The following is a 12,532-nucleotide window of genomic DNA, read 5'->3' as shown; positions in this document are numbered from 1 at the left end:
TATGTAAAGTAATCCTCCTAGCCTCATTTTGTGAAGATTTTGTCTGTTTATTTTCAAAATAGCCATTGGCTCCAGATTCCTAGAACTGATTTTCTTAGATTAGCTATTTGTACTCAGAGGTAGAGCCCTGAGCAATATTATTCTTCAATTAAAATCAAGAACTTGACTTTAGGAGGAAGCATGCTATGTTTATATAGCATCAGCAAAGCATAGAAAATATTCACCACACATATCTGAAGAACAGACAAGGCTTCAATTGTTTAAATATTATTTTTCAATTCATAGATACTAAGACGCATTGACCTTCTATCTAGCTTACTTTAAAGGGGGGGGGGGCTGTTATCCATTTCCACATTCACTGCATTCTAAATAAGTTCAGAGCTAATGTTGTCTTTCTTATAAATACATCTTTGACTTAGTGGTAAAATTTTCTTTTGCAGAGTATTATAAACTATCCTTTCACCCTCAAAATGTACCTTTTTTTTTTTTTTAACACTGTGAGCTCATCCTCTTCACCAACCATTGGAGTCCCCACCAATACCACCACCAAAAAAAAAACCTGCAAAAGTTAAGGAGAAAGTTACTGTATGCAGATGCTTACCATTTAAATATAATATCTGCATGAGGGCCAACCAAAGATGTCATCATAGCTATGTGGGTTTGGTTGGGTTTGTTATTTTCTTCACAGTCCCTTTGCCTTTTCCTGCTATTTAGACCTTTTGGATAACTGGGAACTCAAATTAGAAATGAAGGGTTGCAAAGGAGTTATCACCATGCCTTGGGGCAAAACAAACAAACAAAAGCTGATAGTTCAGTTTGTGAAAAATACTAAATGTAAAGAAAAGAGCACCTAGAAAGTCAGGTTTGCTGACTGCATCCTGCAGGCTTTCTGTCAGGGATGCTGCCATACCAGCTCTATTTCAGTGTTCTTTAAGAATCTATGAGAAACTTATTTAATGGCTTGTGTCAGTGAAAATATATATTATAAGACTGTAGTTTCCTTTGATATCCACATGTATACAAATCAACTCCTGAACCACCCTCAAACACCTCTTCCCCTTACAAAAAAAGTTTCTATTATAAATAAACCATGCCATTTTGTAAACTGTAATGTATTTAAAATCCCAAACTAAAATAATTTTGCCTTGTATTAAGCCACGAGTGTTTCTACTTGAGTCTATGGATCTTAGTCACCTAAAAAATTTAACTTCTAAATTAGGGAAAGTGGGAGGACAGAATATCAGATGGAGGGAGATGATATACATTTCCATGCCTCCTGATCGTAAGTACAGGGCTAGAATCTGTCTACATGTCTATTTATCTACCAGTCTTTTTTAATAGAACCACTAATCGCAGTGAAGAAGGGAGAGCAGTCAATATCACCTAATAGTATTTTAATTCCAGTTGAGTAGCTACGCTAGGTACACTTTTAAGTGTGTTAACTCTCAAGTTAACTTTTTTCTCTTTCAAAAATAATATTGTTTGGGTTTTGGTTTTATGTTTTCTATTTTTGTTTGTTTTTCCTTTTGCATTTCCCTGTTTGGTCACAGAAAAACAGTGTGATTTTAACTTTATGGCAAAAAGAAAACAATTAGTGAGCACTTTCCCAAAAGGTGGGAGGAGAAAGGAGAATCCTAGGTAGCAAAACAATATTAGGGAGCAAACTTTAAGGTGGTTGTGTTCTACCTGCTGAAAGCGGTAGTCTCAGCTGTCTATTAACAAGTTAAAAGCAGAGAAGCTCAAAGTCTAATTAGGAAGAGACGGGGTCCACGCGCCGCCAGCAGTCTCCCTATTTTTGTTTTTAAATGCTACTGCAGTGTTGTTTCTCACTGTCTGAACGGGCCACGGCGTGGAAAACACTGATTGTCATCCTCAGTGGGAGAACAGGTTTCCAATTTCATCCGTTGGAACGAAGTTGTATGTGCGTGTACACGGTTTAAATAAAACGCCGGGGGAAAAGCGGCCTTTCCAGGGCAGCGCTTTTTCTGGGTAGACGATTAGTAAAAAAAAAAACTCGCCCACACTTTTGATTCTTTTCTTTCCTACCTGGATCACCAATCTCTTATCTGACCCTTTCCCTTTAGAGAACCTGTCAGGGGGGCAGTTACTGGATTCAACCAGACTTGGCAGAGGGGGCAGTCACCTCGACTTTGAGGGGGCTCAGAATTCCCCACCTGGCTAAGGACGCGCAGACCCGCCAAGTGCACCCAGGATAAGCGGCTGGACCTTCGGGTAAGCTCGTTGCCAGTCGCCCCTCTGGGGTGAGGTGGGCACCGTCGCTAGCCTTGCAGCCTTCCGGCTGCTGGAGGCAGTAACCTGGAGTTGGTTTTGGGGCCCTCCACTCCTGGGAAAGCTCAGAAAAAGAAGAGCGGGCACGGAGAGAGTAGGTTGGCCACCAGCGACTTCACTCACCTCAACCCTGACCCACCCGACACTGTCATCACCACAAAGCCGGGCACAATGTGCCCGGCCACAGGCCGACCCAAGCACGGCCTCGACCGGTGCCTTCCGCAGGGCCTCCGGAGGCGAATGGGGAAGACAGGCCCATGCTCATCTCGGACGGAAGCACCCGACCCGATGCCACCCAGAAGGAGATGCTCCGCCCTGCCAGAGGCTCCTGGAGCCCGAGCCTCTGTCCGGGGTCCCGGGGACTCCAGCGGCACGCCCGAGAAGGAGCACCCTCTCTGCCCGACACCTCTCTGTCTAACTTGCGGGGGAAGAGTCCAGGCGCGGGAGTCAGGGCCAAGGCCCAGCAAGAGACGCGCCATGTCTGAAGCAGGAGCGGCCGCAGGAGCAGGACCCGAGGCCTGAGCTGGCTGCCCTGGGATCCAGCGCGGCTCCTGACAACCAGGGAGCGCTCACACCCGCGGCGCCGCCCGGGGCTCTGCAGAAGCACCGGACAGCTTTAGCCCGCGGCTCCAGGCCTGGCCCAACCCGGGAGTCCTGCGTCCAGCGCCGCTCACGTGCCTGGCTCGGAGCTTAGCTCCCCGCCTCGAAGATGGCGACCGGGGTCTGGGCCTACGCGGTGGCTCCGGGTTACCCGTGCCGGCTGCTGCAACGTCGCGCGAAGTTCGGACCGCGCCGTCCTCCCCTGCCCTGGTCTTCTGAGGCATGCCTAGCGCGCTGCGCGGGGCCCAGACGGCAAACGCGGTGCCTGGGTCTGCGCCGCGATCCGGGTGCGGAGAAGGGGCGCGCGGGTCTGTGAACCGGGAACGAGGAATCCCCGCCGGGGCCCGGGAGCAGACAGCAGCGGCGTCGGGTCTCCTGGCTCCTTCGAAGGGTACCTGCGGGTGGCAGAAGAAACGGCCCCAACCCTCTGCAGCCGCAGAAGGGCAGAACGGGGACCTCTGGCACCTCCATCTGGAGTCCTGCCCTGCAGTCTTGCCCAGAGACCTCGGGCGGGTGAGCGGTGGGAAGGAAGCCGCGGGCGGCCGCAGCCACCGACGCAGCAGCGGGAGCGCGGGAGGAAGAAGCGCTGGGCGCGGGCCCGGGGCCAGGCGCCCGACTGGCTCTCCGGGCGCCGGGGAGAGCGGCTTAAGAAGGGTCGCTGTTCAGCAAACTCAGTTCTCGCCGGTGAACGCCAACGCCATCGCCTCCTCCCGGCAGCTTTCATTCCTTCTCGGGGTCAAGATCAAGCTGTCCTTGCCGCGAGAAAACGTTGGAGACCAGAGGGGACGAGCCCCGGCGGTGCCTTCTGCTCTGCTCGCAGCTCACCAGGGTCTTGGAGCAAATGAGTCCGCACTTTGTAAGCCGAAAAAACTCTGCGGAACCGCGGACCCAGCCCTTCGGCCCCGCGTATTTAAGAAGCTTCATTCTTACAAGAGGTCAAAGAGAGCAAACAGCGGCACCCGAGCAATCCCGTGCTCGGATTTAAAACGTCAAAATAGCGCCCGAGCTTTCTTTTTCATTCATTTCATTTGGCAAATTACAGTAAGGTTTCGTCCTTAAAACGCTTTATTTATAATAAGCTCTTGTTCATTACTTTTGGCTAAAGTTATGAAATCTGAAGAGAAACGAAAAGCAGCTTTTGATTCAGTGAAACTGCAGCGCCCAAGAAGGCAAATTGGAGGTCCCTGAACAGTTGATCCTCAAAGATTTCCTCGAGGAAAAAAGATATGGTTAGTTCTCTCCAAATAATCGCTCTAAAATGATGGCCAAAAACCCTCAAAGCAATTCCTTCCTCGCGCCTCCTGCTTTGTCCCTCGTTTAGCCAGGCTGAGCAGAGGATGGCGGATTCATATTGTGCAATTTCTTATTAAACACAGCTGGAATCTGTGCGTTCTAGACCGAGTGCCAGGAATTTTACAGAGTTTATGGCTGTGACAGAAAATTGTCCTTTTAATGAGTTTACAAGCAGTAATCACCGGGGTTTTAACAGGACCGGCCAGGTTCGGCTCCTGGCCAGATATGTAGACATTTCCAAGATTCACCAAAGGAGGGAGCAGGAAGTGGTCTGGGGTGCTGTGGTCGATAGAACTTGCATGAGTCTAAAGTTATACTGAGTGAAGCTGGATGGGGCGGGGGTGGGGGGGGGGTGGGGGGTTGGGGAGTTATTGACCGGGTTAGGAAGAGAGGGCATGTAAGAAATTAAAGTAATTGGCCCTTCCTTATTTTCCAGGGAGATTTCCGCGGTGTCCTTTGAAGCCTGTCAGGGTCATTGAAAGCTATCTTTGTGCAGGGTGTTTGTTTTGGGGACTGAACGTGAAGAATGTGCAGATCCCCTGTGAGAGCCCTTCCTGCAGAGGGTGGCATTTCTCCGTGGCCCAAGACGTGGAGAATAAACACCCTAGTGACTTAAATAAACACCAACTTAATGAGCCAAAACACTAACAAGGGAGATTGGGACCCTGAGCTCCCAACCCAAATGATGGTCTCTGAGCAGCTGTGTGCACATCTGTCTATCACCAAGGGGGGAAAATGACTTTATAAGTCAAAGTGACTACAGTTAAGTACAGTAACCGGTGCCCTTTCTCCCTTGAATGAGTCAAAGCCATTTGACAGTTTCTTTTATAAAAAGACTGCTCATAATGGGAAGGCCTTAACTCCCCATGCACATCTCCGGCTGCTAGATCAGGACAGGAACGATGGAAAACTAAGAAATAAGTGAGTGTATTAATGGTGACACTTATGGATGGGGAAAAATCAAAATTGTGAAACTGTCATGTCAGAAAATAAATAGACTCTCCCTGGGGTACAATAATTTACAAAGCACAAGCAAACCAATCCTGTTATCCTGAGTAGAATTTTAATAAATAATGCCATTTCTTTCACTAATTTTAGAAGCTCAACACAGGAGATACATCATTTTTGCCCCAAGCAAAAATAATATGGAGCCTACACAGTTACTGGGATTTTTTCTGGACACTAACCAGCAGCAGCGCAGTGAACTCCTGGCCTTCTGCTCTGCTCTCTGTTTGTACAGATTAATTCACGATGTTGCTATCTTGTTCCAGTTCCCTTTTTCTTTCCAAGCTGATCAATTATTCTACTTTCACAGTCTTGTCCTAAACTTCCTAACATGTAAAAGCTGGGTTAACGTATGAATGCTGTGGAGAAGAGCTAGTGGTAAACAATACTGCATATCTAAATAATAAAAAATAAATACCCTAAAGCTAAATTCACTCCTTTCCTGTCATTTAATAAACCCATTCATTACTCTCAGATGATAGCCTTCAAAGTAACCTGCAGTTCAGAACCACCCTTAAGTAAGAAAGCAAGAAAACTGTTATTTAGGGGGAAAAAATAGGGCCCAGTAACATCAGTACACCACTCACCTTTCAGAAACAGAATCATCATACTCCTGGTATTTGACTAAGTTTTAATTTAGACTGATTTAGGTACAATAGAAAAGAAACCTGAAAACACATGCTGTTTTGGTAACAAATACCAGGTTGCCAGATTTGTCGGCATACTTTGCAACCCAGAAACTAGGAACAGGAGAAACAGGAATAGGCTACAGATTTGAAAGCTTCGAGGGCATGAGAAGTAATGGCATTCTGGAAAAGTTTTTTTTTTTCACATTGGTGCATTTTAAAAGCCTGCCATTAAAAAAAACCCAAGAAAACAAACAACAACCAAAAAACCCCACTAAATTTGACAAAAATAGTCATATCACTAATGGTCATTTCTATTTCTAATTGCCTCACATAGAGAGCATTAAGACATTTGGGCACTTGGTTTTTTTCCCCCCTAATACTGTACTTGCATTTTAATCTACATAAATTGTTTAACACTAGATATGAAAAATGTAAACTTAATTTTCTCCCCATCAAAAAAGTTGCGAAATCACAATTTTCCTATTCATGTTAGAATGCAACCAGTTCCTCCCAGACCAGAGACTCTCCTTTTTGCTATTTTGACTTCTCTCTCTCTCTTTTTTCCCATTTCTCTTTCCTCTTCTCTACACTGCTTCATAAATAAATTAAAAAGAAAGAATTGAAATTCAGTTTATTTGTAATTCCCATCCATTTAAAAGCAAAAAGAAAGGCTACCGAATGGGCACACTGGTTGCCCAGAACCAGGACTGGGTGACTGGGTATTTTTGTTTTGTTTGGGTTCCCCCCCCCATCTCTGCACTGAGAGGGGAAATGGAAAAGTGGGAAAAGTCAAAAAGAGAAGAGGACAACTAATCTTGAGATCATTGTCTTTTGATTTTTCAAAAAGGTATTCATGAAAATCCACCATTCCTTTATGCGCAAAGAACCCCAGAAACAAGCTGCAAAAAAAAAAAAAAAAAGTTCCTGATTTCTATTTACAAGTGTCCCTAGTTGCTGCAGTAGGCTGCTGCTCCAACCATCCCTGTGAAGACCCAGTCCCTCCCCCCTTTAGGATCCCAAGTCCACCAGACTGGAGGTGAGGGGACCGAGCAGGGAGTCCTGAAGCTGATGCGGGTGGGCCTGCAGGCTGTGGCCAGGCTGCGAGGCGGTTAAGCCGGGGAGAGAATAGTTTGAGCTCCTGGAGTGGCCCATATTGCCCTGCAGCAGCAGGACCGAGTTCTGGTCTGGACTTTGGGGAGGCGAGAATTCCTCTTCTGAGCTGGACATGAGCGGCTTGCCCCCTTCCAGAGGAGAGAGTTGATTTTGCTTGTTGGAGGAGGAGTTATTGTTTTCAGTGTTCTCCCTAAGAAATAGAGGACAACACCATATGGTTAAAGGGGGAAAAAAGGTTTTAAAAAAAGTGTGAGAGGGAGGGAGGAGAGCTGGAAGGAGGAAAGGGCCATTGTGCAATCTGTCACCGAACCAAATGGAGGAGCTCTGCCCTCCCACCCATCCCCAAGGGTCATGGGGGAGGTGAGAAGGAGGTAGAGGAGAAGGGAGCAGCGGGAATCCACGCAGAAGTCTGTGTGCCCTTCTAGATTTCAGAGAGCCAGCTAAGCAAGGCTCATTGGAAACAAAAATTATTTTTAAAATTTCATTCAATCAGTTATTTAAAAGTACCTACAAATTAGCCTCATGTTTAAAAATAACTAAGCTTGAAAATCTTTCAACAAACCGTTGCTGGTAAGGAAGAAAATTATCACGGGACAAACATAGCACCCAATGCACAAGGGTTTGGGGTGAGCCAAGCCCATCGCCCTGATCCCATCTGAGGAAGTAATTTAGCGTCGTTTCCCTGGTGCTGCCCGGAGGTTGTGGTTTTCGAAACACAGGACAGGTCATGGGAAGTGGTGCCCAGAGCGGCCCAGTGACCTGGGTAAACACAGGGAGCCAGGCCAGTCTCTCCTATTTCATCAGGGAGCGGACCCTCGGGCCTGGCTTATGGGACAGCCGTTGTGTAACTAAAACCTTCACTGGAACCGAACAGCCTCTGCCGGTGTTTCTCGCTCAATCCCTGGCCCATTCACAACCCCCTCTTACAACTCCCCACCTGCATCTACACCTGCAGATTCCTTTCCTGGCAGGGGAAACTTCGCGGCCGGGTACCGCGTGCGAGCACCCGAGGTTGGGACAGACGCACCGAGACGTGTGTCCCAACCCACGCTTCGTCCCGCTTAACTTCAGGATTTCGCTGCCCTTGTCGCTTCCGCCTTCTCGGGGCTGCTTCTCCGTCCTACCCAGCCCCAGCGCCTGCCTCCTTCTCCCTTTCTCACAGTCTCAGCCCCCAGACAGCCTAGAGCGGTTGAATTGATCCAGGTTCTATGCATTTCCACCCAGAAGGGAACAAGGAGGCGCGATCTTTGGCCCCAGGGCTCGCAAGCGAACAAAGGAAAGCACCCCCGGCCGAGCGCTCGGGTTCTGCGCCCCCCGGAGCGCTCTCCCCGCGGCCGCTGCCCCCGCGCTTTTCCGAATCTGGGTCGGAGATGCCACAGCCAACCGGCAAGAGTCGGGCCAGGTGGCCGGAGATATTGGCGTCGGAGAGAAGGCAAAAACAGTTGTTTTGTTTTTGCATTGCCTGCTGAGGTCCAGGGTGAAAGAAGTCTGCGACTAACGACCGCTTCTTTACCCAGGACCGCGGCGCGGTCCGCGGGACAAAACGACTGACAGACAGACACACGGGCCGCGACAACTGGGTCACGCGCGAGGGAGCCGGGCGCGGAGTACTGCGTCCTGGGCTTGGGATACCGGGGAACAAATGCAGCGCAGACTCTCCCCGAAGTCTGTTCTCTGGGGATTTCTTTTGAAAGGTTTGGCCCTTTGTCCAACTAAGTACGGAATGAAGCGGGCGACCAGAAGAAGAGCCGGGCACCGAGCGGCCCAGCTCCACTCCTGCGGGAGCCAAAGGAGAGAGGTTCGCCCCCTCAGCGCCCCACTGAACCCCCTTCCCCGCGATGCCAAATCAACACTTTCCCTCTCTTTGACCAAAGCTGCCTCTCCATCCCGTCGGCTCCTCGCCTCAGCCAGCCAGCGAGGCAGGAAAAACAAACCTAGCGCCAATGTTTCCCAGGATCCCCACCCCAAGGAAGCCACGCGCGGGCGGCTCGGAGAACTGGTGGCCCTATCCTTAGCAAGCGATCTCAGAGTTCACCAACTCTCCCTGCAGCGCCGCGAAGGCCGGGGCGCCGCCCCGCGGACGGGCTCCGGCCGGCGGCGAGGGCGCGGTGGCGGGTGCCTGCGGGGACGGGAAGGGGCGGAGAGGAAGGGACTGCTTCCCGGGGTAGCCCGAGCCCCGGGAAGCGCGTCGCGTACCTTTCCTTGGCTTCGGCGGCCCGGTCTCTCTGCCTCCGGTTCTTAAACCAGTTGCTGACCTGGGTGGTGGTGAGGCCGGTGGCCTCGGCCAGCTCCCGTTTCTCACGTGGCGAGGGGTAGGGGTTGTGCGCGTACCACTCCCGCAGCACGCCCCGCGACTTCTCCTTGAAGCAGTAGCTGGTCTCCTCGCCGTCCCAGATCGTGCGCGGCAGTGGGAATTTTCGGCGCACGCGATATTTGCCCACCGCACCCAGGGGCCGGCCGCGTAACTTCTCGGCCTCTACGTAGTGCGCCTTCAGCCACAACTGCTGTAGCTTGGGGTGGTTATGAGGCGAGAACTGGTGGCTCTCCAGGATCTTGTAGAGTTCGCGGAAGTTGCCGCGATGGAAGGCGACCACGGCCTTGGCCTTGAGCACGCTCTCGTTCTTGTGCAGGTGGTCGCAGGCGGGCAGTGACCATAGGAACCTCCCCAGGCGCTCCAGGTTTCCGCCTTGCTGCAGAACCTCGCACACGCACGCCACTTGTTCCTGCGTAAAGCCGAACGACGGCAGCATCGACATGGCTGGAGCCTACCGGGGCGCACTGCCCGGGCGCACGCGGCAGAGAGCAGAACCGAAGAGAGCAGGGGACGGCGGCCGCAGGGAGGGGGGTGCGGCTGCTCCTAACCCCCTCCCTAGGCTTTGCGTCCGCGAGGAAGTCGAGATTTGGGGACGGGAGGTCGAGGAGCAGCAAAAATAGGGACGCGCTGTGTACGGATCCGCTGGCGAACTCTGCAGCTTCTCGGGCCTCGCTAGCTTCGGCTTCCCGCCCGGTGGATGCAGATCGTTGCCGGGGAACTTGGTTTCTGTTCTCCCCGCAGCGGCCTTAAAGCGCGCAGAGGCTCCGGCACGCTGATTGGCTGCGGGCGGCGCCTATCCGGGGCTGGCCAGCCAGCGCGCCGCCTGCTCGGGCACTCGGGCCGCGCCGCCCCGCGCGGGGAGGGCGAGGCTGCGGAGCTGGGGGTAGGGTGGAAGAGGGAGGAGGACCCGGAAAGGTGGGAAGCGAGGTGGGGTGGGGGTGAGCAGTGGTGCCGGGCGTGGGAGTGGGTGGGCACAACGCGAACCTCTCTGCAGTGACATCTAAGGGGAGCCGCGTGCACATCAATGCACAAATCAATGACTCTAGACCTTTCTAATTCGCCTCCTCTCCATATCCCTGTCCCTTGCAGACTTGCCCTTTCCCGGTGAGCTCATATTTAATTACCTTGATGTTGGAATGAATAAATAATGGATTGATGAATAGCTTATGGAACGTGATAAATAATACAAGAGCAGGCCAGAGCTCGGGCCTGTAGTGGCTAGAAGAACGGCTGCTCGTCGAGCTGACTTCAGCTGTGGGAAGCAAACCTAATTTCTTACTCCCTCTTCCTCTCCCACCCCCGCCCCAGATCCGCCGCCCACCAAAAGGCACAGGTATTCCCAGATGGACAGTCCCTCGCTTGTTCTCAAAGGAACACAATTTGGGATCAGACAAAGAGCTCTGAAGTATAGTTGCTGAGCAGATAGACTCCCAAGAGTTCATTTATGATTTGGTATCTGGACGTTCTATACTTTAAACCGCGTAGGTTTCTTGACGGCTACGTTTTCCAGCGTCGCCTTTCCTACTGAGGAATGCCGGGAAGCTTTACTTGCTATTAGCGAAAATGCTTTGGGAACCTCATAGGAAAGGCGCTGGATGGGGTGTAAATTAAATAAAACTGTGCCCGTCTCCAATAACCGTCCGGTTGTAACATAATCCTTGCAAAGCGCTGAGAGGGACACTGCCCTCGAAGTGAGGAGGACAGCAGCTCCAAGACGATTAAATAAAAGGCTCTGTGTGTGTGTATGTGTGTGTGTGTGTGTGTGTGTGTGTGTACACGCGCGCGTGGTATTGCAGTGCTGGCCTATTTTACTGCCCAGGAATGAAAAATGTCCTGGAATCCAAGTCCCATCATCTGCTATTTTGTGTATGTATGGGAAATGCTTAGTAAAATTGAGCAAACAAATGGAGCTGTAATTATCTTAAACCTCATTTGCACAACTTGCTCCAAAGCAATTATTTAAAAGATTTTGAAAACAATTAGCCTCTCTAAACAAAGATAATCTATTGTCAGTAGCTGGGACTGGCAGGAGATAAGAACAATACGAGGAGATAAGGGGAGTAGAATGGTGGAAGGAGAGTGACTTTTTGACTGTACTTATCTCTGAGTAGATAAGTTCAAAACAGAATTTTAAGTACACTTCAAAAATGCTTTTGATTTAAATGTGCCCTCTTAGCAAATGCAAAGAACAATCTTGAGCTTCTGTAAATTCTCTTGTATTCCTTAAATACGTTTTGATTCCATCAACCAGAGTCCAGCACAGCAAAACCATTTGTATATTGAGATGTAAGTGGAAGGAGAAGCACGTGTGCTGGTTTCCCCTTGTATTGTTTATAATGGTTTTAAAATAATACACTTAGTCCGGACAACCAGCAACAGTGCAAAACTCCTGAAGAGTCCCCACCTCTGGTCTGCCTCTAGGGAGATTCCAAGCAGATCCAAAGTGGCTTCGCTGCTGAACTCCCACATAATGCTTTTTCGTCCTTGAAACTCTGCATATCAGATGCAATTAGACCCTGGAAGCATATGCTGATATTTCATATTTCATGTTTAAGCTGATTTGTGATTTTTTAAAAAATGCATTTAATGGGTGTGTATTATTTCAAAACAGCCCCTGCCGCATAATGTGCCCAATGACTTACTTTCTAAACTGGAAATCTGGCAGGCTGCGCCCAAGCCCAAGTGTCTGGTAATTTTCCCTCGCGGTCTTATTTTAGTGCTTATGATGTTTCAAATGAAGTCTTAAAGAACTGCAGTGTCCTGCCAGAAGGAATGTCTCTGCTTGGAACAGATCCTTATTGACAAGACAGCTGTGTGAGGACCGGAACGGAGGCTTAACCTGGCTCTAAAAATCAGTTAATACCCTAAAATGTGGAGCAAGGGCGCAGAATTATAATGCGGGGAGGGGAAAGGGGGGACTGTAACTACAGCCGCGTCTCTTAAAATACAAACGGTACGTTGAGTATAGGTTGTGCTTTGTAATTAACATTGTTGTATAAGGAAATGAGGCATAGCTTGGACAAATAAGGGCAAGTATAAATTTACAGTGGTGACGGACAGCTGAGATGGCAATTAGACACCACTGCGACCCCCTTTTCCCCCGGCTTCCTCCAGATCGCTCTTCCCACTTCTTTTCATCTCTCTTCAAAGAGGAACCAGGACGTACTAGATGTTGGCGGCGACTGGAACGACCAGCATGTGCGTGCTTGTGATTGCAGGCAGCGGAGGTGCTAAGTAGTGTCCGGGGCTCTGGGAGGCCATGCCCGCCAGCCAGCGTTTCTCCTCCCGT

The 12,532-nt window shown here is 50.0% G+C and overlaps 1 protein-coding gene across 1 annotated transcript; it reads right to left on the bottom strand.

The window, feature by feature from the left end:
* Positions 1-5,228: 5,228 nt before the first annotated feature.
* On the bottom strand, positions 5,229-9,975 carry SIX1 (SIX homeobox 1). The gene is made up of 2 exons (XM_077122462.1): positions 9,126-9,975; positions 5,229-7,119 (listed from the first exon to the last, which is right to left on the bottom strand). Exons 1-2 carry the CDS (start codon positions 9,683-9,685, stop codon positions 6,825-6,827), a joined length of 855 nt encoding a protein of 284 aa, XP_076978577.1. The 5' UTR covers positions 9,686-9,975; the 3' UTR covers positions 5,229-6,824.
* Positions 9,976-12,532: the final 2,557 nt, after the last annotated feature.

Source organism: Tamandua tetradactyla, chromosome 12 (genome assembly GCF_023851605.1).
Source record: "Tamandua tetradactyla isolate mTamTet1 chromosome 12, mTamTet1.pri, whole genome shotgun sequence".
In the NCBI taxonomy this organism is placed as follows: Eukaryota; Metazoa; Chordata; class Mammalia; order Pilosa; family Myrmecophagidae; genus Tamandua; species Tamandua tetradactyla.
Note: the sequence above shows the minus strand (reverse complement) of the source record. Positions and strands in the feature narration are given on the sequence as shown.